Genomic DNA, 27,106 nt, shown 5'->3' with positions numbered 1-27,106 from the left:
CGGACACTACTCGAGCCTGGCAGGGGCTGGACACGCAATTTACGACGGAGGAGCGTGCGCTCTTTTACGCCTCCACGACTATGGCAATTGGAGATGGCAGGACAGCCCTGTTCTGGGAGGATCGCTGGCTTGGTGGCCAATCCGTCCGCGAGCTTGCGCCTAGACTCCTCAAGTGCATCCCCAAGCAACGTCAAAAATCCAGAACGGTAGCGGAGGCCCTGGCCGGCAATAGTTGGGCACGTGACATCCATGGCCTGCTAGGCCTCCCAGAGATCGGACAGTACCTTCAGCTCTGGCACTTAGTGCAACATGTCGAGCTGTCCAATGAGCCAGACAGGCTGCTCTGGAGCTGGACAGCCAGCGGCGTCTACACCGCCCAGTCTTGCTACTGGGCAACTTTCCAGGGCGCGACGGGCTGCCACTCCTGGAAGCTCATTTGGAGGAGCTGGGCACCGCCCAAGGTGAAATTCTTCCACTGGCTGGCATGTCAAGATCGCTGTTGGACCGCGGAGAGACTCGCACGCCATGGCCTGCAACATCACCCGCGGTGCCTTCTGTGCGATCAGGAACCGGAGACGATCGGGCATCTGATGCTCACATGCCCATTCACTAAACAGACATGGCAGGAGGTCTTATCTTGGCTGCGCTTGCCGGCGCCGGCGCCCGAGCACGACGGCTCGCTCATGGATTGGTGGCTGCGCGCAAAGGAACGCACACCGCCAGCGCTCCGCAAGGCGCTCAAATCTGTGGCACTTTTGGTACCGTGGATGATCTGGAAGCATAGAAATGCGTGTGTTTTCGACCATGTGTCCCCATCGCTGAACGAGCTTGTAGACAGGATCAAAGACGAGACCAGATGTTGGGCAAAGGCTGGAGCTCAAGGGCTCAGGGTCGTTTTGCCATCATCCTGGGACGTGCACTGAGCCTCTGTTGTCTGTGTGTACAAACCGCCTCCTAGGAGGATGTAAATACCCTCTCTTTCCAATGCAATGAAACGCAAAGGCCATTTGCGTTTTCTCGAAAAAAGTTGTCCCATTGTGATTCAAATAGCAAATTGAGGTTGAGAAGAAGACAAATGCCTTGGGAGAAAGAGACTATGATTTGATTATAAGTCAGAAGCGCCCAGAGATATATGCATTGGATCACAAGATAAAAACACTTCACCGGGAGAAAGATAACATAACTACTGATGCTGATGACAGAGTAAAATTAGAACTGAAGAAGGATGAATTGGAAAAGTGCAAGAAGAAACTTAAAAAGATGTACTTCTTTCCTTTCCCCTTTTAATTTCTATCTGTATTATGGTTCTAAAGTTGGTTATATTCCAATACCAATTCTTCCGTTACGAAGATTGAAATAACATGATTTATAAAATGCAGATATGATGAACATAAGGACAAATTTAGAAGTGTTCTTAAGGGGAGGCTTCCTTATGAGAAGGATGTCAAGAAGGAGATTACTCGAGCTTTTGGGTTCGTGTCACAGTTCCTTATTGATATGCTTAGTCGTCTCATGACATGTCCTATTTCGGCCCATATGATCAAAATGAATTTACTTATGTAAAGCTGTAATATATTGACTTTCTTCGATGCAATTGATCTTTTCTGTTCAAGCCATTGGTGGTTAGTGAAAACAGTAGTAGTATCTCTAATCAGGTACAGTTTGATCAACCATGTGCGCATGTGTATGTATCCATTTTAAGCATGCAGGTTTGTTGTAAACATTCACATGGATGTGTATTTCAAGGGCCTAGTCTGTTAATGTGGCGTCTAGGCCTCCACATCCCATTCTTTCTTGACTAGTAATGTGGCGTCTAGGTATCCACATCCCATTCTTTCAAGACTCCATCCTGATACGGGAAACACAAAAATGTTGCACTTGACTCGACACACCCAACTAGCAATCTAGTAATTTGTCATGCTTTCATGCTGCCTTACAGATTATACCACATGTGGAACTTTGTATTTTTTTGCTACTGTTTGTTAATGGTACCACGAAACTCTGCTTGACTCAGGTTTGTAGACGCAGAATACAATGATTTGAGCTCAAAATCTCTGGAAGCAGAACAGCAGTCGAAATTGGCACAAATGAAAATTTCTGCTGCTAGAAGCCACTTGTCAAAGCTCCAAAAAGATTTGGACGGTAAAATTGGATATGACCACTGCATGCTTGCTTATTTGATACGTACAAAGTTGATGATGCTTTCTTTGACATAATTTGACATGTAAAAGCTCCACTATGTATGAAATTTAGAAAATCAAAATCTGAGAGGTGCACACTATATCTCTCCTTTTCCTTTTAAGATGTACTTATCATTCCTTCATTTTGAGTTGGTACGTTGGGACGATGACAGATTCACTGCCAACTAAGTAGAGTGTATGCAGTTGAAATTGTTCTTTAGACATAATTTCCCTGACCTACGGTTACATTCTTATCCAGAATAAAGTGAAAGTAATCAAAGTATGTGAAAGATCCATTTTGATTATCATCAATGTATTGGACAATGCACCACACTGGACTATTGGGCATGCTTGATTTTGTCTCATAGTGTAGTATGAACCTTCTAGTTGTTCCAACTATTACTACATAGAGATCAAGGGTAACCATCTGAATTCCATCAATGTTACCTTTCGTGCAGCAAAAAGAAACCATCTGAACTCGAAACTTCAACCCATTACTAAGGTATCTGTTGACATCAACACTTACCCCAAGATTCTGAAAGATGCCATGGACGACAGAGATAAACAAACAAAGTAGGTATCCATAATTGTAGCTATCTCTTTAAGCCACATCTTCTTTCGATGCCCGATTCAATGCTTTCTTCCTATTTGCAGTACGTACAATTATGCAAAGGGAATGCGGCAAATGTATGAACCTTTTGAAAAAGTGGCCCGCCAGCAGCACAAGTGTCCTTGCTGTGATCGTGTTTTCACACCTGATGAAGAGGACATCTTTGTGAAGAAGGTGGATGATTTAGTAAACATAGCTGCCTTTTTCGTTTGATTTAGAGTTACTTTGTGCTGGATGATTTCTTTCTGTTGATGTTGTTGTCTGGTGCATCTTTCCTTCAGCAAAGGACTACAAGCACAAGTACCGCAGAGCGCCTGAATGTACTGGCAATCGAATTATCAAATGCTGAAGACTTTTTCAATCGATTGGATAATTTCCGTGTGGTTTATGATGAATATGTGAAACTGGGGAAAGAGAACATACCTTTAGCAGAGAAGGATTTGGAACAACTTTTGGCAGATGAAAGTGAGAAGGCGCAGATATTCAAAGACGTTAGTCATCACTCTCGACACCACTTTTATTTATTTATTCTCATACGCAAAATAAAGATAGAGACAGTCAAACATAATACCTTAGATGACCTGTGTTTCTTAGCTCTACTATGTGTCCTAATAAAGATTCTCCACTCCTGAGGCATAATTCTAGCTATCCTCTCTCTACGTCAAGTGTCAAGTTGTAGTAAATCGGTTTATACTCCCCCAGGTCCTTTTTACTCTGCACATTAGATTTCTCAGAAGTCAAACTTCATAACTTTGACCAAATTTATATTAAAAAGTTATCAACATTTACTGTATCAAATATATATATATATATGAAAATATATTCTAAGATGGATCTAAGGATATTGATATTGTATTTTGAGTGTTAATAGTTTCTTGTATAAACATGGTCAAACTTCGAAGACTTTGACTTCATACAAATCTAATACGCGGAGTAAAAAGGACTGGAGGGAGTTGTACGGATGTACAAGTCCACTTGTGTAGATATTATGCTCTTTGGGAATAGGCCACGGAATGTTTCATCCTCTTCAGAGGGTTGGTAAATTATTTTGTTTGCAAATCTCCTAGGTCACATCCGTATGATGGTTGTTTGGGCTGTTCTTAAGCTTAAGCCCTTCGACAATGTGTGATGTTACTTTGGGTAATTGATATAATGGTCTGGTTGATAGCAGCATTGTCATTTGAGAAACTTACTTGAACCTTTTGCAAACACAGTTCAGGTCCGCTGTCTTATGAGAAATGGATTTTCACTTTTAGTCACCCAACAGTAAATGTAGTATCTATTTATAAACATAATTTATGACGTATTCTCTATTTTGCTCTGCTGTGACTTGTATGATTGACACGTTGCAGCTTGTGAGTGCTCTTGCTCAAGTTAAAACGGACAGGGATGGAGTCGAAGTCTTGTTACATCCAGTTGATACTATCAACAGGCATGTGCAAGAAATACAGGAGTTAGAACCACAAGTCAAAGATCTTGAATATAAGCTTGATTCTCGTGGCCAAGGTGTTAAATCTGTCGAGGAAATCCAGTTGGAGCTGAACTCTGTGCAGAGGGCAAGGTAATGGTTTTCGATTTACCCCAGAATTATAAGATCCTCTGCCTGGGAATTGAGAAAATAGTTCTTCAGGCAACTTAATTCCAGTAACCTTTGGAAATTAATAGGAACACTGGAATTATTACCCATGATCCATCCCAACCATCCCACATTATCCAACCAAACTTGTCATGTAGTGTATCGTTGCCTTTCTGTGTTCTCCTTTCCATTTCCATGTATATCTATTTATTGGTCAATGCTGGCCAGAAAAATGAACTAGAGTTGGCTAAAGAGCATTTGCATGTGTGTTTGACACTATGCAAGCCAGAGCCAAAACATTAGTCATTGACGTCCATGAGGCTCATACCATGCGCTACGGTGCTGAAGTATGTAACCGATGCCATACTCCCAAGAAAAGCTCGAATGACCTCAGGGTTGGCTTTGGTGATCAATCAAACATATGCGAAGTGTGTTCAAATGTTAAATATTCAATCTGTCACCCATGAAACAATTGAATTAGCTTATTCTTCTTACTTTTTTTATGACTTGCTATTGGAGGCTCAATATGCTGGTCTGCGTACATATCTTTCTAGCAGGGACACATTGATCAGTGAAGTAGACGATCTCAGGGATCAGCAAAAAATACTTAGCGAGGATCTGTCAAATGCTCAGATGCGGTGGCATGCTCTTAGGGAAGAAAAACTAAGAGCCTCAAGTGTATTGCTGAAGTTCAAAAAGGCTGAAGAAGATTTGGTACTTTTTGCTGAGGAAAAAGAGCAACTGATCATAGATCAGAAGGTATTCATCATTCATTGAACCTCCATTTCTCTGGTTAATAGTTTCTCTACTGAAATACTGTACCAGAATGAAATCTCTGGGCCTGTCTGGATGTTGGAACTGAATTAGGCCAATGGTATTGGGTCTTCCATTCAATTTCAGGTTGAAATGGATTTGTCCACAATTCTATTTCTGTTGTTTGGATGACTTGTGAATTGGAGAGCATTAATACTGGACTCAATTCCAAATGTTTTTTCATATGGAACTGGGTAATATTAAGGGCCACCCACTAGTTTGATCAGTTTATAGCTCACTTGACCAACTTTGGGAAGTACTGGGTGCATGCAAATTATACTTGTGACAGATGGTCTAGAACCCTGAAGGCATGATTTCATTATTCTTTTTGTCGCACTCCTATGTAGTTTTGTGAGATACTTACGCAAAACCACCACAGTTGAGGCTGATGGTCTAGATTTAACCCTGAAGGCATGATCTCATTAATCTTTTTGTTGCACTCCTATGAAGTTTTGTGAGATATTTACCTAAAACTACCACAGCTAAGGCTAGGGTAACAACTTGATACCATATTTCAGTTAGGGCACGAGGAAGAGCACTCTGATAAGCTCACAAAAAGAGCAAAACTAACAAGTTAGCCCCACCTGTCGTGCTGATATGGCGAAGACAAATAAGTTTGACCGACTGACGTGGCAAATGAGATGCAGGCCCCACCTGTCAATGACTAAACGGTCATCTCCTTCACAACATTTTTTCTATGGAGCATTCCATCGAGCACCTTTTGTGCGTTCATCCTCTGGTCATTGAAGAAGGCACGCACGCCATGGGCACGCCCTAGCAGTGACCAGAGGAACGGCGGGCCGGACGCCTCCATCCCCGCCAGCTCACACTGCTCTTCCTGTCCTCCTACCAAGGCGGTGACCACCTTGCGGAAGCTGGCATACGCGGCGGCGCGAGCAAGTGGGGAAGGGGCGAGTGGCTCACCTTGAGCACGTATGCGTGCTCGGACGCGCCGACGCCAGGCGTGAAGAAGATGACCGTCGTCGTCCATGGCGAACTCGCCAGTGAACTCCGTCGCGCTGCCCGCCGCCGTCGCCGTGTCCAGGAGCCAGCGCGGGAGCTGCGCCTCCTCGCTAGCCCTGCCCGCAGGCCAGCACGCCGACGCCAGGGGTGAGGCGGCCCTGGGCTAGCTCGAGGAGGGCTCCGCTGCCGTGGCCATGAAGCTCTCGGCTCGGCCGTCCATGCCGGCGGGGGCGGCGGCGGGCTTCGAGGGTTCATGGCGCGCGGGGAACAGGCTGAGGCGGCCCGGGGCTAGCTTGAGCAGGGGCCCGGCTGCCATGGCCATGGAGCTCTTGGCTCGCATGGGCAGAGATGGCTCGGTCGCCCATAAGCTGCTCGATGCAATGCTCCATAAAATAATGATGCGATGAAGATGATCACGTAGTCAATGACAGACGGAGCCCACATCTCATCTGCCACATCACCTGGTCAACATTTTTTTGTGCTTGGTCTTTGCCACGTCAGCCCGACAAGTGGGCCCAACATGCCAGTTTCGCTGTTTTCGGGAGCTTATCAAACAATTAGTGCTCTTCGTTATTCGTTAGGCGCAGATATGGTGGTTCCTCGTACCCTGGCTCGAATGTTATACCAAGTTGTTGTCCTAGCCCCAAACTGTGATGGTTTTGGGTAAATATCTCTAGTTTTATGCATCAATAACACTATTACTAATGCACTTGTGCACGATGACCTAATACATGCTAAATGTTTATTTCTTATGGATTCAGCATTTAGAAGAGGCTCTTGTTCCATTGTCAAAAGAGAGAGAAAGCTTGTTGCAAGAGCATAAAGCTTTGAAGGAAAGGCTTGACCAGGAGTATGATCAGCTAGCTGAAAGAAAAAGGGGATTCCAGCAAGAAATCGACGCACTTGGAACCCTTAACACACGCATCAAAGGGTATATATTTTTCCACTCCTTCTCTTTCAGTTTGTCCCACCTTTCCCACTTACTTTGACTAAAAAAAATCCCTCTTAGGTACCTGGATGCAAAGAAAGTAGAGAAGCTTAATGAACTGCAGGAAAGGCATACCCTATCCCTGTCTCAGTTACAGAAATGTGAGGCAAGAAAGCAAGACATCTCGGTTGAGCTTGACAAGAGTAAACAGCTATTGCGCAGCCAAGATCAATTGAAAAGAAACATTGATGACAATCTGAACTACAGGAAAACAAAGGCTGAAGTGGATCGACTTGCTCATGATATCGAGTTACTTGAAGAAAATGTGCTTTCCATCGGCAGCAAGTCCACAATAAGAGCTGATCATAAGCGGCATGCTCAAGAAAAGGAGAAGCTTCTTTCAGAGGTATTGTGTCTCTCATTCCAAATAATTGACAAAGTTGCATCTAATAAATGCCATTATTTTCTTACCTATTTAGGGAAACATGAACATGCATTTCACCAGATAGTACATATATTATATATTTCTAAAGGGTAAAAATGCATGTCCGTTGTTCAACTTGCAGAGGTGTGTCACCTAGGTCCTGATACTTCGAAAATGCATGTGTTTGTCCTTATGGTAAATTAGTGAGTCATCAGATGTCCTTGCTTAATTGACTTGCATACTGCACAGAAGATCTAAAATGAGGAATTTCATAGTACAAGTATCTAAGTGCACAAATTAGGAAGTTCAAGAACGCATCATGCATTTTACTCTATTTCTTAGTGTGAAACTTTGTCACATATGGCTTATTTATCTTGGCAATCCCTACAGTATAATAGGTGTGAAGGAACAATTTCTGTTTACCAAAGTAATATTTCAAAGCACAAACTTGAGCTTAAACAGACACAATACAAGGATATTGAGAAAAGATATTTTAACCAACTTCTCCAACTTAAGGTAGGTGGCATGATCTTCCAGGTTCAGATTCTCCAACTTTCTGATCTTATTACTTGATAACAAAACTGATGTGGCCGCAGACAACTGAGATGGCAAATAAGGACTTGGAGCGATACTATGCTGCTTTGGATAAGTGAGTACCCTTTCACGGCAAAACGGCAAATCTGACCTTTCACTGAAAGTTGAGGCAAAAATGACCCCTCCCAGAATATATGGATGCTCCCTTCTACTAATAAATCCTTCTTTGGCCTTTTTAGTGCTTCATCTTAAACTTTCTTTACGATGGCACACTTGTATTTCTGTAGGGCTCTTATGCGGTTCCATACCATGAAAATGGAAGAGATAAATAAAATAATAAAGGAATTGTGGCAGCAGACATACAGAGGCCAATATTTTTTTTGAAAAACCCCTCCATGTATTAATTAACTTAAAATGTTCATACAATCATTCGTTACAAACTTTGCCACGCAGGGCGGAACAGAATGAAACATAATACCATCAGAACTATTATCAAAACTAAACTTTGCAATCTCATGAGCCACCATATTAGCCTTTCTGTTGATCTTAGAAATCTGTAAATTCACCAACAACTTTGAGACATCTACAGCTTCCTTCTTTAGATCAACAAGGGATGATCTGTCCACATATTCTTTACCAAAAACGGAGGCTACAAACGAACAGTCAGTTTCCAAAATGACGGGCATGTCTAGAGTCATACCAATATATAGGCCGGACAAGGACGATCTAAGTTCCGCTTCCTCAACGCTGTAGCAAGTACCAATATAATCCCAGGAGGATAGGATCACTTGTCCACGGTGATTTCTAACAACCACCCCCATGCTCGCAGCTTCAATGGCCTCCACAAAACTTGTGTCGACATTAATCTTATAGACGTCTGGGGTAGGTGGCCTCCAAAGAGTAACCTGCCTCTCAATGTTATTGGTTGGCTGAAGATCCAACTCCACTTGCTTCCCCTTACTGCATATCTCCACCTGCATTTTAGCAAGACAAGACGAGAAAGATGCCCAATAATTTTCGACAAAACTTACCGAGGCTGAGATGGATTCCATTCCCTTACCAAAGATCAAATCATTCCTCAAGTGCCAAGCTCTCCAAAACATGAATATAGTTTGCTCACGAACAGGCGTAGTTAACTAGTCCAATAGAATAAGGAACCAATCCGGTCCAGAATATTTGAAGGTCTCCTCCGCTGGTAATTTCCAAACTTCCTTCAGAGCCATGCGGAACGCACGAGCCTTGGGACAAACCACCAAAGCATGGAAAATACACTCATCATCAATACCACATATTGAGCATGTACCTAGAATAGTTTGATGATGTTTAACCCTATTGAGTTGAACCACCAAACTATTAGAAGCAGCCCTCCAGGCAAAAATTTTAATTTTTTGAGGGACATTAGCATTCCAAATAATATTCCAGAGCCTCCTATCCCCATTTATGGCATCACTGGAATTGCCAGATACACTCCTCGGCTCTTTAAGATTCAGAGCTAGTCTATACGCACTCTTCACGGAGAACAAGCCACTTTTCTCGTGGTGCCAAGCAATAAAGTCTCCCTCGCCCACTCGAAGAATACGGAGCTTTAGGATTTCCTCTGCATCATGAATATAAAATAGATGCCTTATCAGGTTCTCATCCCAACTCCTGGTTGCACTCAAAAATAACTCGGAAACCAATTTGATCTTAGTTCTGCTCTTTTTACCACAAATTTGTAGGCCAGATTCCCTAGGGATCCAATTATCCCTCCAAATATTTATACTAGTCCCATCGACCACTCTCCAAATAATGCCTTTTTTTAGCAATTCAAGGCCATGCATAATTCCTTGCCAAGTAAGGGAAGTAGCTTGAGGGAATACCGTATCAATAAGGTGCCCATGAGGATAGTATTTAGCTTTCATCACCTTAGCACACAGAGAGTTCGGAAAAACCAAAAGACGCCAAGCTTGTTTCGCCAGGAGTGCTTGATTAAAAAGCCGAAGATCACGAAAGCCCATACCCCCTTCACTTTTTGGTCTCGTCATCTTATCCCAAGCCAGCCAATGCGTTCTTTTCCTATTCTCTTCATCGCCCCACCAAAAATTCCTGATAATCTGGGATAACTCCTCACACAGTGAAGCGGGGAATTTAAAAATACCCATTGCAAACACGGGAATAGCTTGAATAACAGACTTGATCTGGATTTCTTTCGCTCCGCTTGAAGCATATTTTTCAATATAATCTGAAACCCGCTTGAGCACCTTATCTTTGGTGGATTGAAACTTACCTGCCTTCATACGACCTTCTGGAATAGGCAAGCCTAGATATTTATCCTCAAAACCATCAATCGTGATTTTAAGGATAACCAGGATAGACACCTGGTCTTCCATAGAACAATTTTTGCCAAATAATATGGAGCATTTATCCGGACTTAATAGTTGGCCAGTTCCCTCCTCATAAGCCGACAAAATGCCTTTAATATTCAGAGCTTGCTCCAAGTTACCCTTAAAAAACAGGAGACTATCATCAGCAAAAAGGAGATGAGATATACCTGGGGCATGTCTGTTTAGCCGGAACTCTTGAATAGCCCCTCTTGCCGAAGCATCATTAAGTAGCAACGACAATGCTTCAGCCACAAAGAGGAATAAGTATGGTGATAGTGGATCCCCTTGCCTGAGACCACGAGAAGGATGAAAAGGCTCTAACAGCTGGCCATTCAAACGCACAGCAAACTTCACAGTGGTAACACAAGACATGATCCACTTAATCCATGTTGGAGCAAAACCATACGCTTGAAGCATTCTTTCCAAGAAATTCCAATCGACACGGTCATACGCTTTAGCGAGATCCAACTTATATGCACAAAATTCACCACGGCTATCTTTTAACGTATTTAAAGAGTGCATACATTCAAACGCGATAAGTGCATTATCAGATATTGATCTTCCAGGGATGAATGCACTTTGGGTAGGAGAAATCATACCATCTAGCAGAGGTCTTAGTCTGTTGACCAGGCACTTAGAGATAATCTTATAAATCACATTACAAGACTGATTGGACGGAAGTCTTTTATGGACTGAGGATTCTTCACCTTAGGAATAAGAACAATAGTTGTATTATTTATCCCTTCAGGCATAGTTCCAGAAATAAAAAATTGCTGGATGGCACGAACAATATCCTCCTTAAGCAGCCCCCAATTTCTTTGAAAAAACCTGGCAGGAAATCCATCTGGCCCCGGGGCCTTTAACAGCCCTATTTGGAATAGGGCATCGCTGATTTCTTGCTCAGAAAATGGCTTACAAAGATCCTCATTCATTTGATCAGTCACCAATGGTTTCACAAGAGAAATGATACGGGACGGATTAACCACAGAATCACAGGAATAAAGATTCTTGAAAAAATCATTAGTGATACCTTTTATTTCATCCATATCCTGAGAGAGAGACCCATCTCTTCTTTTGATGGCAGAAATATTATTTTTCTTCGCTCTCCAAGTGGCATTCCTATGAAATTTTTTTGTGTTCCTATCTCCCCATTTCATTTTATTCAGACATGATCTCTGCTTCCACATAATTTCTTCCTTTAACAGGAGCTCATCCATTTCCTTTAAAATTTTCTTCCTTTCTACTATTGCTTTATGATCACTTCTGTTAAACAACACACTTAGTCTTTTGCGAGCAGATTCAAGTTTTTTGGGCAAATATCCAATGTGAACCTGACTCCACCCATGAAGAGACTTCATCAACTTGTCCAGATTATTGGCAACATCTCCCAGATTATTGACTCTAGCATTATTATTCCAACACGAATCAATCTGTACTTGCAGCTCCGCATCTTCCCTCTCCCAATACGCTTCATATTTCAAATGTTTAATAAATGTGCCAGAACGAGGAGCTCCCATCAATTCAATAAGAAGAGGGCAATGATCTGACCTGGAACTGATAATATGCGTTACCTTGCAGTCAGGAAAGATAGATGACCATTGGGGGCACGCCACCGCCCGGTCCAGCCGCACCTTCACATTCTTGTTACCTTCCTGCTTATTGTTATAGGTCCAAGGAACTCCATGAAAACCCAAATCAAACAAGTTGCATTCAGACATGATCTCACGAAAATTAGCCATAAGTTTTGGTGACCGTTTGATCCGAGAAAAATGCTCATCTTGCCACATAGCCTCATTAAAGTCACCAGCCATAAACCATGGACCCGACCCAAGAGGTTTTATACGCCTTAACAATTCCCACATAACATACCTTTGGCTCCCCATAGATAGAAGTGCATCTCCACTTAGTGCCAGCATCGTTGGAAATGTACATGTCAATAAAATGTTCCCCATATTTGTTTAACTCCAAAGTGTACAAGTCATCCCAATAGACCGCTAATCCACCTCCTTTGCCTGGCATAGAAACAGCAAAAACATTTTTTATACCCAAGCGGTAGCGCAAACTCTCAACATACTCTTTATTTTTTCTTGTTTCAGAAAGAAAGATAATGTTAGGCCGGTGTGTCTTTGAAAGGCACACAAGTTCTTGAACTGTCCGAGGCTGACCTAAGCCTCGGCAGTTCCAACATATCATTTTCATGGCTCCTGACGGGCGTCATCAAGTGCGCCCGTCAGTTGACCGGCAGCCCCAGGGCCGGTACTTCCTTGCTTATACCCCCAATTTCCTTACCATCGCCTACGGACTCTCTCCTATTTTGATCCTCCTCCTCTCCCACAACTATCTCCTCTGTAATATGAACAACGGAGCCTTCTATGCCTACTACAGATTCAACTCTCTCAACACACACTCTTTTACATGTCACACTCATATCTAGAGCACCCCTAAACTCTATGCTATCAGTACTGGAGCTATTCATGCTAAGAACCATGTCCTTGTCTTCATCCGGTGAGCGCCTCTTGCTACCAGCCGTGCCCTCAAGCATTGCAGCAAAGGCCGCCTTGCCGCCGGAAAGATCGCTGCCGCTGTTCGGCGGAGTGGGGATGCCAAAAACCACATGTTTAACACATGCGGCTTGCAGCATAACCTTCTCGTCCTGTTCTTGTCGGTGAAGCCTTTTCCACCGCTGGACTCCAGCAGAAGTGAGGGCTTGCCATTGGGCGCCAACATCAGCACCATCGTCACGACCATCCTTGTGAATGGCCACCTGAACCTGAGCTTCGCCCTCAAGCCGCTGCAGCTGCACGCCCACAGCAGCAGCAGAAGCCAGGGTCAGCTGGTGCCCCGGCTGTGCATGCACCTCAGCAGTTGCACCCCCAGCCTGCTCCTGAGGCCGCTGCTGCATAGGAACATCAGTAGCATCACTCGCCTGGTCTTGGATCAGAGCCATAGAGGCCCTAGCAGGATCATCCAAATTCCTCTTGTGTCCACCTCCATCCGCAGGAGATGACCCAGGGGTGACCAGGTTGATGTTGAGGCCCCCCCTAGGCACATGAAGTTGAGGATGATCAACTTGGCTTGCCACCAACTGGTTCGGGGGCGCCGGCAACCCCTCCTGGGTACCCGCATCCCCCGCCACCTTTCCCGCAACATCTGAAGAAGGACCCGAGCCTGCCGCAGCCACTGAAAGGTTGCGCACAGCCTTGGAAACCGCCGAAATGACTCTGTCCGACAACTTTGCCCCGGTGCTTCCGAAGTCGAGGAATCATGTCGATGGAGAAGTTTGGCTTGCGCAGTTCCTTTGGCATGCTGCAGAATCTTTCCGTAGTGTGGCCCAGGATGCCACAACAGAAACAAAAATTTGGAAGTTTCTCGTATTTCACCTTAAACGTGATCTCGTCCTTGCTGCCGACCGGAGTGAACCCAACTTCCTTCTTCAGCGGCGTGTCCACCTTATGCTCCACTCGAATGCGGAGATGCTCGTCAAGGATCATCTTGTTCCGGTGGGACACCGCGATGACCTTGCCGAGCTTCTTGCCGAAAGTCCACCCCATCTCCTCGGTCTTCAACACGAAGGGCGGCTTGTGGATTTGTGCCCACAATCTGATGGAGTTGAGGCCGACCTCCGCTGGGTTGCCCTGGCCGTCGAAGTCGGCGAAGATGACGGCGTCGTTGTGGAAGTGCCAAGGACCAGCAGCCAGGACATGCTGCCGATCCCCCTCCTCCGTGAACTCCACCACGAAGCGTTTGTCGATGCTCGTGACCATCTGGGCCCTCGCATCACCACGAAGCCGCCAGGGTCCTTTGAGCTCGTTGACGACGGCCGAAGGATTGGCTGGGTACGGGGAGAGCACTCGCCCCACAGCCAGCTTTCCCTTGACCGCACTCACCATTGCCTCCATGTCGATGACGATTGGCGAGTCATCGAACTCGACCATCTTGGCCTTGCCATGCCTGCGGAGAGGAGGAGGGCGCTCCGAAGCAGAAGTGAAGCCAACGGAGGGGTTCGGGGGAGTGGTCAGGGCTAGGCCTGACGGACCCCCGACATCACTCCTTCCCTTTCCGACCGTGGGCGTGGCTGGGGTCGCCGTTGGCTGCATTGCGGCCGGCCCTTCCTCAGGGGTTCTGGACCCAGCACCACCATCACCCGACCCAGCAATGGTCAGGTTCATCATTCTTCGACCTTGATCCTCGCCTTGGCCTGCCATGGACAGAAAGTACAGAGCAACAGAAGAAACTGGTATGGAGCAGAAACACTGTAGACTGAAGAAAACAGAGCCGACCCCCCCGCAAGAAATAAGCCTGGAGTTCCTCAAATTTCGCCTCCAATTTAACAGGATTAACTCCCCTGTTAATTCCTTTAGCCTCGTCCGGCCTCATTCCTGATCCCCTTTTGCAAATCAAACCAAACCCATCAGAAACGGCCCCCAAATCCTCCTCATTACTCACCGGATTTGAAGCCTGGACCCTTAATTCCGCCGGCTGGATCGCCGCCCCTTGTCCCGCATCCGTACCTCCGGTCATCTCCCTTTTCAATTTAGCCGCATCCAAATCAGATTTGAGAAGCATCGCAGCCCTGCTCTGCATCCGCCGCAGTAACTTCTGCGGGTTCCTCGCTCGGGAGAGAAGGTCCCTTCCGCGCGCCTTGAAGGTGCTCCAGTCCTCAACGAGGAGGCCACCCACCCCTCGCCGCTCATCGCGGCAGGCTATCGCGGCCGCCGCCGGCGGCGGCGCCTCCATGTTGACCCGGTCGTGGGTCGCCTCGGCTATCGCCAGAGAGCCTGATGTACTCCATACGGCCAAGATATTGATTGCATAAGCATCAGTTCTGACTCCGAGGGTGCAGGCACTCGATCATATAGCTATCGTGTAAGTTAAATTAGCTACACGTTTGACTATCCGAGTTGCTTGGACCGCTGTTACCTTTGCCTGCTTGAACCATCTTGTAGGTTGTCATGCAAAATGGTGGTGCTGAGCTGGAAATGCGAGGGCGATGCAGTGCTGGCCAGAAGGTGAACTTTGTTTTGTTTCTTTTGTCATCGTAAACTTCGGTTGCTGTAGTAACATCTTCTTTGCAGTCTTGTTTGAACCAATAACTGTGTTCGAATAATGGTAGCACGACCTTATGAATCTGTTGAACATGGAGAATCATATCTCAAAGTTATCTCCACTGCTGTTCAGGTTCTTGCTTCTCTTATAATCAGACTGGCACTGGCAGAGACATTCTGTCTGAATTGCGGCATATTAGCTCTGGATGAGCCAACCACCAATCTTGACGGGCCGAATGCGGAGAGCCTAGCTGCTGCCCTATTGAGGTAAACCTTAGGCATGGCAATTATATTATCATTTTGGAGCTTATTTTACCATTAACTGAGTCTCTTGTGTGTGCCATAGAATAATGGAAAGCAGAAAAGGCCAGGAGAACTTCCAGCTGATTGTAATCACCCATGATGAGCGGTTTGCTCAGCTTATTGGTCAGAGGCAGCTTGCCGAGAAGTACTACCGAGTTTCCAAGGATGAGCAGTGAGTTCACACAGTTTTTTCTTGAATCTTTTTCATGCCTCCGGACTTCCAATGTTTGCGCTTTCGTGCAAGCAAGCCCTCAAAGGATGTTCGTCGGAATTCTGGACAGTTTTAATCCTTGGGAAATTCTCCTAATGATGATTCTTTGATTTGTAGGATCGTACACCACAGGATTTTTCCTAAGCATTCCACTGCACTGCATTTAATAGAAAAAATACCATTGACTCAAACTTCTTGGGAAAAAATACCATTTGACCAGGAGTATGATACTACAATTAAACAAGCATTTCTGCAAATTCAGTTCTGTAGGATTCAAAATGTTTGCATGACATTGCAATTCTGCATTTTTGCGTTTTTGTTCAGAATCGTGTGGACGAGAGAGTGCACGCATAGCTGTTGATATTATTTGGTTTCTTACCTCGAATATTCATAAATGGGTGCTGGATCTAAAAATTTGGCCTGTGGAGTAGAATAAGATGAAGATATTCAATCTCACAGTATTTGGTTTTCCGTGCTAATGGTGTACCTTTGACCGAACCTTGCAGACAACACAGCAAAATTGAATCCCAGGAGATATTTGACTGACGATGATTTCTTGGTGCATATATGCTCTTAGAGCTAAATCTGTTTACCGGCCAAGCGGGCGCGGTTCAGTATGATGATGGGCTGTCATGGAGAGAAATGGGTCCCAGCGAACGAGCGTGATATCCGACTAGGTTCATTAGTTTGGTTTCTGTGCATGCATGCAATTGGCCGTTTTTTGTTGTCCATAATCTGAAGGTGGTACTGTGTTGTCTCTTTTTATTCTAAAATTGACGCCTTATGCAGCCTCTAAACAAGCGAAAATGGTCCGTGGAAAAATGTGCGGCTGCTTTTCTTCCGCCGAGCGCTAGCAAGCGAAAAGGGAGACCTTTATTTTTTTTTATCGTCAAAAATATTTTCCCGCACTTCAAAAAATTCTGAAAAGAGTTCACACACACGCGCGTATTGTAGAATAACTATTTTGTACGCCAGTTTAGAACGGCAGCAGACTAACCTGAAATTGTATAACGTAGAAAGTTGTGAACTGCTCGTTGGATGAACCATTTTTGTGCGTTTTCGTCGGAATGATGCATATGTTATGCCATTGGAAAGATATGGACCAATTTTTTACATTCCTTTTGTTTAAGGAATAGTTTTGAAAGTGGCGTGAACCCCGTCGAGTGGCATAGAGCATATTTTGTGTTTTTGTTTCATATCGCTTCTGGAAATGATGCAAATGATGTCAATAAGACAGAACTTATTCATGTAGAGTCTCCAAATTCCTTACGGTTTAACGAACATTTTCTAATACACATTTCTGATACATTTTGAATACACAATGAATATTTTCTAAACAACCGACTAACATTTTTTCAATACACAATAAACATCGTTAGAAAAACATGATGAACATTTTTAATACATGATGAACATTTTATAATACACTAGGAACGATTTTTGGTACATTTTGAATACACAATGAATATTTTTTAAACAACCAACTAACATTTTTTCAATACACAATAAACATCGTTAGAAAAACATGATGAACATTATAAAAAACCGAGTTGGTGATGATGGTGTGCCTGCCATCTTGCAATATGGACCGTCTGATCTATATTTAACGGATAGAAAGCAAACTATGACAATTTTGCAAAAAGATACCCTCACCTCTCTCCACATTTGCAGATAAGACCTTCCTTCGTCCATCCTTTTCTCCCACAACCTCATTGCTGATTAAAAAAGGAAGTCTCTAGAACAATCTGGCATGGTGACCGCTGCCGGCGTCGTCCATCCCCATGGCTCCGCTCAGTCCGATCACCAATCACCACCACGTCCCACTCATCCTCACCTTATCTCTCATCTTTCTCGAGATATAATTAGTTTTTACACATGAGATTACTCCCGCATGGGTCAATCACAACATGTGTTTTATAAAAAAAACATCTTGATGTTCCGTGCAATGCACGAGCATCTTGCTAGTATATTATAATACACGACGAATACTTTTTAATACATTTATAATACATCGCTCATGCACTTGCCTAAAATCTCTCCTCTATCCAGTCCCTGAAAGATACATGACATGGGGATACCCTCCAGTCCATTAGTTCTATCCCCACTAATGGAACATGGCATGAGGATACCCTCCGGTCCATTAGTTCTATCCCCACTAATGGAACATGGCATGAGGATACCCTCCGGTCCATTAGTGCTTCACTTCTCCAACATTCGAGTAGCCCATCTCTAAAAACGAAGGAAAAGACTGCATTGTTTCAAAATTTTCCTACGAAGGCCTCGGGTCCTGATGCCTTCCCAGCTCACTTCTTCTAGAAGCATTGAGATATTTGTGGAGATGGGGTGACGAAGGCGGTCCTGCAATTTGTGGAAGACGAAGAGAGTGCTTAGAGCATTAACAAAACTTATTTGGTTCTTATACCAAAGGTAAGAAATCCTACCTCATTGACCAGGTTTCACCCCATTAGTCTTTGCAACATGCTCTATAAAATTGCTTCCAAAATTGTTGCTAATCAGTTGACAGTGGTACTTCTTGAGATCATCTCATCGCAACAGTCCGCTTTTGTTCCTAGGCGTCCCATCACAGATAACACAATTGTGGCCTACGAGTGTTTGCATTTTATGAAGCGGAACAAAGCTCTGAAACACCATCATTGTGCGTTTAAGTTGGACATGATGAAGGCATATAATAGAATTGAGTGACCATATTTGGAAGTAATAATGCTGAAGCATGGTTTCTCTAACATATAGGTTTCTATAGTAATGAGTATGGTTAACTCCGTCACTTGTTCATTTTTATTCAATGGCAAGAAGCTTGACGAGTTCAAACCCACCAAAGGTATTCGGCACGGAGACCAAATTTCACCCTAATCTTTCTTGTTAACAGCATAGGGCCTCTCGGGCCTCCTCAAATCCAGAGATCAATTGTCTTGGCTCAATGGAATCTAAGTTGCTCAATCGGCGCCGCCTATTAACCATTTGTTGTTTGTAGATGATAGCCTGCTTTTTTTTTAAGGCAAACGTTCAGGGGAGACAAAGGTGTCAAACCTTCTTGAGTTTTACTCTTAGGCTTCCGGACAAAGCATTAATAATAGCAAGTCTTTGGTGTATTTCAGAAAGGGTTGCCCAACAAATGTTAGATAAGAGGTTAAAGCACTCAATGTCCAAACACAAACTATGAATGAAAAATACTTGCGAATGCCTTCTAATATAGGTTCTGAGACCATCTTAGGAAAAGAGCGACATCAAACACTACCACATGAGATTCAAGGACAGTGTTGGTCCCACTAGGATAGTCAACACATGAGTCCCACTAGGACTCCACGACCCATGATCTACTCATCCCAAGACCCAAGTTCAGGTTGGATCACATCCGACCTGCAAAGTTGGATCTGACCTCATGGGTTCCTTTCTTTAAGCACACAACCATTAGGTTCATATAGACATGGTCGCGAGTTAGATTCACATCCAACTCGACTAGCTGATAGCTGCTTCTAGAAAAACATGTAAACTCCAAGTGTTCGATGAACCCGATCTGGTGAACCAGTACAATGTGTGTTCCTTTTGGCTCATGATATGTTGTCGGGCTCAAGGTGAATCGGTCATTCTTGTGCAGCCCAACTTCTTTTTCGTCATGTGATGCCAACACCCGAAACCGGATTAACACTTAATCCATGTCACATGGTCATGCTTATTCGAGTCGGATCACATGAGGGGTCCAAAGTATATCTCCCCAAGTCGGAGGGGGCAAATCATTTCTTAATTCGCCATATCTCATGGCATGAGTTCGTACCAGCGCAAAACCGAACTTTATAACTGCTCAATAATGGAGTAGCGTTTGGTCGGCCCTATGGTCGGCCCTAAGTAGGTCGGTCATCGTCTCGAGTCCATGCATCGACCTCAGGTCTTGGACACATAACACATGTCGTACTTGAGACTAGTAGATGAACTTTTGCTGGGTCCCATCGTTGGGTCTATCCGACATGACAAGTTATTTGAGTCAGTTCGGACTTCAAGGAGCTAACCTCAGATCCCTTCAAGTCCATGCTATTCGGCTAGAATCTAGTGCTACATGGCCAGTGAGATCAAGCTATCTACTATGTTGTATGACAGTCTAGCCAGGTGCGAGTTTGGTCTCATCCTTCTACTGACTAGGGACCTTTTAGAAAACACCATACAATACATAGTCTCACATACAAGTCACACACTTGTCAATATATATTACTGATAGTGTTTAAGTACTATATTAGTAACATCGTAAACACACAGAAAGTTCATTCGACTTGATTGCCTCTAGGGCATATTTCCAACATATAACACTATGAATGACCGTCAACCAATCATAAAATAGACAAATTAGGTCAGAACAATACATGAACAGTAATTTTTTTATAGACCCTGTCTTTTTTGCCGAGAGCTACTCTGATGTCCAAATGATCTGAAATTTGGAGTGCACCTCACGCATCAAATTATCTACCATGCAAAGAAAATTGGAATTTCTTAATTTTTTCTAGCATTTGTTTAAAAAAATCCTTCATTGCAGGTGCAGATGAGCCTGGGCACCGAATTGCTGCTCTCCATATACACCTGCTACTTATTCTTTCCTGACCCTTTCTTCGTAAAAGACTCCACTACAGAATCCACCTCTTCCTCTATCTCATCTATCTGCATTGAATCAAGAGAATTATAATTAGTTTCATAAAAATATGAACCGAACGTCTTCACACACAATCACCTAATGTTGTACTCAATGTACCGTTACTAATTACTAGTTGCCATCAAATGCCAGTCAACCCAAAATAGTTCTACTTTACTTTTACACTACCATAGACAACCCCATCTATGACCCACTAGAATGCTCAAATTTTCATATAAATTTAGACTGGATACATTGCATAATTATGCAATACTATCACATTGAACATAAGCATATCATACGTAAACACTACAATGATCTAAAACAAGATAAATAAACTACCACTACTCCTCGTCAGAGGAGAGCTCTATCACCGTGGTGCCGGAGCCACCGGTCTTGTGGCATTGGCGATTGGGAAAATTCATGACATGTCATCAGAGTCAGAGTCCATGTCGTCAAGCTAGGTGAACATTTGCTCCCTCATCATTAACAAACCCAAGGTTGGTGTCGTTCTCGACGACGAGGTCTAGGTTGGCAAGGAGCTTGACCATGATGACGATAGCGGCACACTTGACTTCGACTTGCACCTCCGCTGTATGGTGCTTCACCTCCTTGACGAGGGCGGCATGGTACCATGTCTCTACCTCCTCCCACAAGAGGAGGCAGATGGCGCTCCACCCTCCTCCGTTGTGTTGGATTGCTCCCCGTCCATGCCGATGAGCTCGAATCCAACAGCGACGAGCTCCTCCTCCACCTCCATACTGTCATCGTTCTCCTTCCCTCCTCCAAGATCGGATATCTATCGGCGGCTTTTGATGCCTCACGCATTGTCATGTATGTGCGGTCCTCTGAGACAAGTTGGGCGCGTCGCTCAGATGAGAGCATGATATACTATATCAGGCGACGACACAATATCCCGAGGGTGCAATAACGAGTGTAGGGTGGCACGATTTAGGCACGACAGCGGCAAGCTCGAATACGGCGATGGCAACGGGAATCCTATGGGGAAAGAGTGGAAATGGTGGTGGCGGCTAGGGAGTATGGTTTGGAGGAGAGCCAGTGTCGATTTATAACCTGTAGCTGGCCAATCAGGCAACACATCGGCTGGCGCACTATGAGTGTGGGGGAGGGGTTATTTTTTGGCGTGTGTGTTGGGGAGGGGAGGGGGAGGAGGTTGGCTCTATTTTTACTGAGAGTTCCTCTTCTTAGAGCAAAATCAGGATGAAGAGCTATGTTTTGAGGGATGAAAAGCTAGAATTTTGAGGAACTAAAGGTACATGAGAAACTAGGTGGGGGTTACTTCCCTAATTTTTTAGGGGATTAAATGATTATAGGCGAAGGGCTAGAGATGCTCTTATTTGATAGGGGAGATATCCCGAGAAGATCCCATCCATAGATAGGTTTATCTTCGATGGGGCTCTACTCCACTACTACATGTGTGAGGGTGGCGGTTTGGACATGTGAGGAGGAAAGCGATTACGTACAAAAGAGAAGATGAAGGGGGACAATGTTTGCGGCCGAGATGGAAGAAAGTTGAGGGAAAGGAAGCCGACAAGGTTAAAGAGGTGATGGAGAGAAGTAGGACATCTAAGTAGAGAGATAACAGAGAGAAATGCAACAACAGGGTCAAAGAGCGAGTGAAATAGAGGGGTTAGGTGAGCTTTGGATGGGGGTTTGGGGTGGGGTTGTTGTGGAGGGGCTTAAGGTGTGGTGGGGCGTGTGTTTGGTAGAGGTTAGCACTTAGAGCATCTCCATCCAGTCACCAATAAGTGGTTAGTGGAGCTCTACCGATATTTTCTCGGGGAACTCTTTCATCTCCCTCATGAAAAACATGCAGCTAGGGTGTCCCATGTAGCAATCATCATCTCTAGGTGCCTTACAAAATCGTCGAGGTGGTGGAACCCCGATCTCATTGATCTTGGAGTCTGGGTCTCTCTAGTCCTGGCTAGGGTTCATTCTATGTGTCTAATTGGTGGTGGCGAGGCGATGTCGTCATTAGCGGCGTGAAATAAATTATGTACATCTTGTAATCGTTCCAACGATGCCGATTGGCATCCATGGAGGGTGTCGCTTCTAAAACTGGCAGATCTCGGGTAGGGAGTCTCAAGCTTGGTGATCTGAGCTAGATGGTAATGTTTTACCTAGGTTTAGGCCCTCTTGACGAGGTAAAACCCTATGTCCCGCTTCTTATATTTTTGATTGTGATGGAGTACAAAGTACAATATGATCTACCTCGAGATCATATGAAGATGTTCTAAGCTCTAAAACTGCGTAACCGTGCCTCTACAGACTAGACGACATGGGTACCTAGGGTTTACACATGGTCGGTTACAATCTAGGGATAAGCATGCCGATCATACAAATATGCTTAAAGTGTACGCCAAGCCTCCAAGAGATCTTCATCTTGATTACGCCATGGACCAGGGCTAGCATGGCCCATTCGTCAGTCTTCGGTGGGTCATCGGCCCGACCCATAATTAGCAGGCCGACGTGGCAAGCACCCCTAATCCAGGACACCAACACAGGGTGTGTTGTGCTTTGGTCTGCGCCAGATTGGGGCCCCTTTTTCTATCTATATTTTTCTAGGTGGTCTTCGAGGTTATGGCTCTCAAGTTCTATCTGGACAGATCATGTATGGTTGTCCAACCCTCCTTGTCACTTTATTCTCTGGAACGACGATTTATCCTCAGTTCAGTGTCATCGGCTTCTTCGAGCTCCAATTGGCGACTTCCTAGTCGTTGCATCAGGTGTTACCCTAGATCTGAAGGTGTTTCATAGATCCAGAGGGGGGCATCAAGCCTTGCTCACGGCGCGCCATTGCCGAGTGCAGGAGGAAAGCGATGTCGATATATCAAAGGACCAATATGTCAGTATCTATTTTTATAAGGATGGCCTTGTAAGGATTGGACAATTTTAATATATGACCCTAGCATTCTTGCAAAGAAAATGTGGGGGTTTAGGTGGGCTGATTTTGTAGCTCCCAATAAACCTACCCTCAATACTCAACATGACATATGGGGCACACTTGTCAATGGGATATTCTCCTTCTGAAGACAACAATGGAGAACCAATGACGATGTAGATTGTGACGACGACATCGATGGTGGCAGTGGTGGCGGCCGTGGCTATGCCGGAGTCGGTCGATCAACAGTGGCCCGTAGACCACGTGGTGTTGGGAAAGGTATTTGGGTTGTAGAAAGGATGAAACATCGATCTAGTCATCACTGGTATTGCAAGGGTTTAACTTTTTACATTGTTTGTGTCCTGCACAAGTAGCGATATGGTTTAAGGGCGCCTGCAAAGCGGACCCTCAAACCGCCCGCATCCGTCCGGACCGCATGGTCCGGACATCTTTTGCCATCCAACGCATCCCTGCATCCATCCGTCGACCGATCCAAACGTTCTTTTTCCCGCAAGTCAGAAGCAAACTACGGGGGCTTTGCAGGTGTTCGGATAGCAGCCACGTAGAACTCCGACAGCCCCAGGCCACCCAAAGTCCCACCCAAAACACCTCCTGGACCTGCCTCTCCATCCTTCCCTCTTTCTTTGCATCCATTTTCTCTCTCGCCGCTGCCGCCACTCCACCACCCCGGTCGCCCGCCAAACCCTTCTCGGAACTCTGCGACCTCCGCGAGATCCACTGCTACACCGGACTCCATGTTGCTTGTCCTCCACCGCCGATGCTCACCTCTTGTTCGTCTATGGCGTAGGTACCAGCCGCCCCTACGGTAGTCACCACACCTGAAAAGTGTTTGGTTAAATGCCCCTTCTTCTTTGGGGGCAATGGATTCAGATATGGAGTACATATACGAGCAATACACTGAGTCGTCCGATGATTTGTCCAACGCAGAGGACTACACGGATGTGACGACAACGATGTAGGCGGTCCTTGCATACGGGGAGCGTGCAGAAGAGCTGTTCTCAATTTCAAGGGATCGATCAAAAGTCATTGAGTGCTCAATCGAAACAGGGCACGTGGCCATTTGACGCTGATGGACGACTACTTTCCCCCGATGCTCTATTCGCAGAAAATTTTCGCTGATGCTTTCGGATGCGAATAACTGTCTTTGATCGTATCTACCATGGCGTTCGGTCCTTTGATGACTATTTCATCTTGAAGAAGGATGCCATAAGAAGGATTGGATTCTCTGGTTCCCAGAAGTGCACGGCCGCATTGCGGAATCTTGCATATGGCACGGCCTTTGGTTCATGGGACAAATACCTACGTATGTCTAAGAGCACATGCAGAAATACCATGGTTAGGTTTGCTACTGTCGTGGTCTCAGTGTTTGGACCTCAATACTTCAGAGAAACAACTGTTGCAGACACCGAGAGGCTCTTGGCAATGTCCGAAGAAAGAGTGTGACCAGGTTTGCTCGGATCTCTTTACTGCATGCATTGGAGATGGAAGAACTGCCAAAAAGCTCTACAAGGGAAATATTAGGGCCATGTTAAGAAGCCCACCATCATTTCTGAAGCAGGTGCATCACATGATCTCTAAATTTGGCACGCTTTCTTTGGCAATGCCCGAGTCTGACAATGACATCAATGTGCTGCAACGATATCCATTGTTTGCTAGGCTAACTGAAGAAAAAGCTTCTCCTTGCAACTATACTGTCATTTAGCATGAATACAACATGAACTACTATCTGATTGACGGTATCTTCTTCCGTGGGCTATCTTTGTCAAGACCATCAATGACCCACTTGGTCAAAAAGGTTTCACTTTGCCCAAAAAACAAGAAGCAACTAGAAAGGATGTTGAGAGAGCATTTGGAGTTCTCCAGACTCATTTTGCAACTGTTCATGGACCTATAAATAATTGGATCCAGAGACCTTGTGAGAGGTGATGACATGTTGTGTGATCATGCACGACATGATCATGGAGGAGCTGACGCAACTCTTGAATTTGAGAATATGGGTGATCCTATCGAACTTTCAGAACAGAATCTGGACACGTTTGATGAATTTGTTTAAATGCATTAATAAATTCGACATCGAGCAATTCATGAGCAACCAAAGGAATATTTGATTGGACATCTGTGGGCGGTTAAGGGGACAACTAGTACATATGTGCTAGTTGAATTCAAGTTTAAACTACTTTAATTTGAAAAATTTGTTGAATTGTAATATTTAAATTAGAACTACTGCCGTATGTGAGCATTTCTAGATAAACTATGATTTGGTATGCGGTTATTTTGAGCTTGCAGACTTAAAAAAAAAGAGGCGGGTGTTTGTGGCTAGTTTTAGATGATCGGCTCCTATATCAGTGTCCGCGGACAGATCTTCATCGGTTCGTGGACGGATACGGTGTTCGATTTGGGGTCGGCGTTGGAGATGCCCTAACATGCTTATCTCTTGCTCTATCATACTGACATGCTTGGCCTGCAATTCTTGCATAAAACAATGAACAACAGGCAACGTGCACGATGAGCTAGTTAAGCCAGTACAGTGACACCATTAACTGCCATAATTTGAACGCGAAGGTACCACGGAATAACGGAAGGACAAACGTGGAAGTAACAAATTACTATAGTTGGCAGTTGACTTGGCTTAACCTTATGGAGTAGTGCCTCGGCTTTGTCCACATCCTTCTCGATCTCATCTGCCACGGCTTTGACACTGGATGCTGCCTTCTTGAGTCTTTCATTGCCGGGAAACACTTCAGAGACGTCGTCGGCGATTCTCTCCGCCGCCTCGGCCACCTTCTCGACCATCTCTACTGTTGCCTCTGCTGTTTGCTCCGCCTTATCTATCGTGTGTGATTTATACACAAAGAGAGAAGTTGAAATAAAAAACGCACGCCAAGATATTAACATGTTAGAAGTAGGAATATTTCTTGTATTTGATTGCAGGGTTGCTTGAGAGAGACTATCTTCATCCTACGCCTCCCACGGATTGATAAACCTTAGGTCTTCCACTTGAGGGAAAATTGCTACTGTCCTACAAAACTCTGCACTTGGAGGCCCAACATATGTCTACAAGAATAAATTTGCGTAGTAGACATCAAGCTCTTTTCTGGCACCGTTGTCGGGGAGGTGAGTGTATGAAGGTATATGTTTAGATCTTGCAATCGAATCTTTTAGTTCCTTGTTTTATCACTAATTTGGTTTATAAAAGAAAACCACATAAAAATGGAATTAAGGTTGCATCATATTATTGATCATCTTTATAATATCTTTCTTGAAAATGATGGATCGGAAAGTTGTGCTCAATTGTTAGAAGAAGAATGCTATAAAATGTTTGGCATAGAATCTTTGAATGATGAGCATGATTGCAATGTTGTTGGCATGAACTCTTTGAAGATCCATGATGCTAATGATATGCAAAGCCACAAGCTTGGGGATGCTATGTTTGATGAAGATGATGTTTTTAGTCCCCCAAGATTTGATGTGCAAATTTGTTATAATGATTGCATGCCTCCTATTTATGATGATTATAATGATGAAAGTGGATTTGGAGAGGTCATGACTTTATTTAATGATGAATCCACCATTTTGGATGAGGCTTCAATAAACTAT

The 27,106-nt window shown here is 44.5% G+C and overlaps 2 protein-coding genes across 2 annotated transcripts in view; one reads left to right on the top strand and one right to left on the bottom strand.

Annotated features, from left to right (window-relative positions):
• The window catches only part of LOC119364448 (DNA repair protein RAD50-like), a 28,297-nt gene extending 11,349 nt beyond the window's left edge, over positions 1 to 16,948 (top strand). Inside the window, exons 14-31 of the mRNA XM_037629923.1 lie at positions 1,051 to 1,262; positions 1,380 to 1,472; positions 2,015 to 2,142; positions 2,639 to 2,753; positions 2,835 to 2,964; positions 3,072 to 3,281; positions 4,143 to 4,351; positions 4,924 to 5,125; positions 6,904 to 7,073; positions 7,152 to 7,476; positions 7,885 to 8,010; positions 8,091 to 8,143; positions 8,316 to 8,394; positions 15,186 to 15,257; positions 15,338 to 15,400; positions 15,570 to 15,703; positions 15,783 to 15,911; positions 16,457 to 16,948. Of these exons, the coding sequence (XP_037485820.1) occupies positions 1,051 to 1,262; positions 1,380 to 1,472; positions 2,015 to 2,142; positions 2,639 to 2,753; positions 2,835 to 2,964; positions 3,072 to 3,281; positions 4,143 to 4,351; positions 4,924 to 5,125; positions 6,904 to 7,073; positions 7,152 to 7,476; positions 7,885 to 8,010; positions 8,091 to 8,143; positions 8,316 to 8,394; positions 15,186 to 15,257; positions 15,338 to 15,400; positions 15,570 to 15,703; positions 15,783 to 15,911; positions 16,457 to 16,496 (2,490 nt within the window). The 3' untranslated portion in view covers positions 16,497 to 16,948. The remainder of the gene's footprint in view (positions 1 to 1,050; positions 1,263 to 1,379; positions 1,473 to 2,014; positions 2,143 to 2,638; positions 2,754 to 2,834; positions 2,965 to 3,071; positions 3,282 to 4,142; positions 4,352 to 4,923; positions 5,126 to 6,903; positions 7,074 to 7,151; positions 7,477 to 7,884; positions 8,011 to 8,090; positions 8,144 to 8,315; positions 8,395 to 15,185; positions 15,258 to 15,337; positions 15,401 to 15,569; positions 15,704 to 15,782; positions 15,912 to 16,456) is intronic.
• A 3,408-nt stretch (positions 16,949 to 20,356) lies between these two features.
• LOC119360958 lies at positions 20,357 to 26,404 on the bottom strand. The gene is made up of 2 exons (XM_037626383.1): positions 26,144 to 26,404; positions 20,357 to 20,615 (listed from the first exon to the last, which is right to left on the bottom strand). The coding sequence occupies exons 1-2, from the start codon at positions 26,402 to 26,404 to the stop codon at positions 20,541 to 20,543; spliced, it is 336 nt and encodes a 111-aa protein (XP_037482280.1). The 3' UTR covers positions 20,357 to 20,540.
• Positions 26,405 to 27,106: the final 702 nt, after the last annotated feature.

The sequence above is a fragment of the Triticum dicoccoides genome, chromosome 2B, assembly GCF_002162155.2.
Source record: "Triticum dicoccoides isolate Atlit2015 ecotype Zavitan chromosome 2B, WEW_v2.0, whole genome shotgun sequence".
NCBI lineage: Eukaryota > Viridiplantae > Streptophyta > Magnoliopsida > Poales > Poaceae > Triticum > Triticum dicoccoides.
This window is presented reverse-complemented; position numbering and strand designations above follow the sequence as displayed.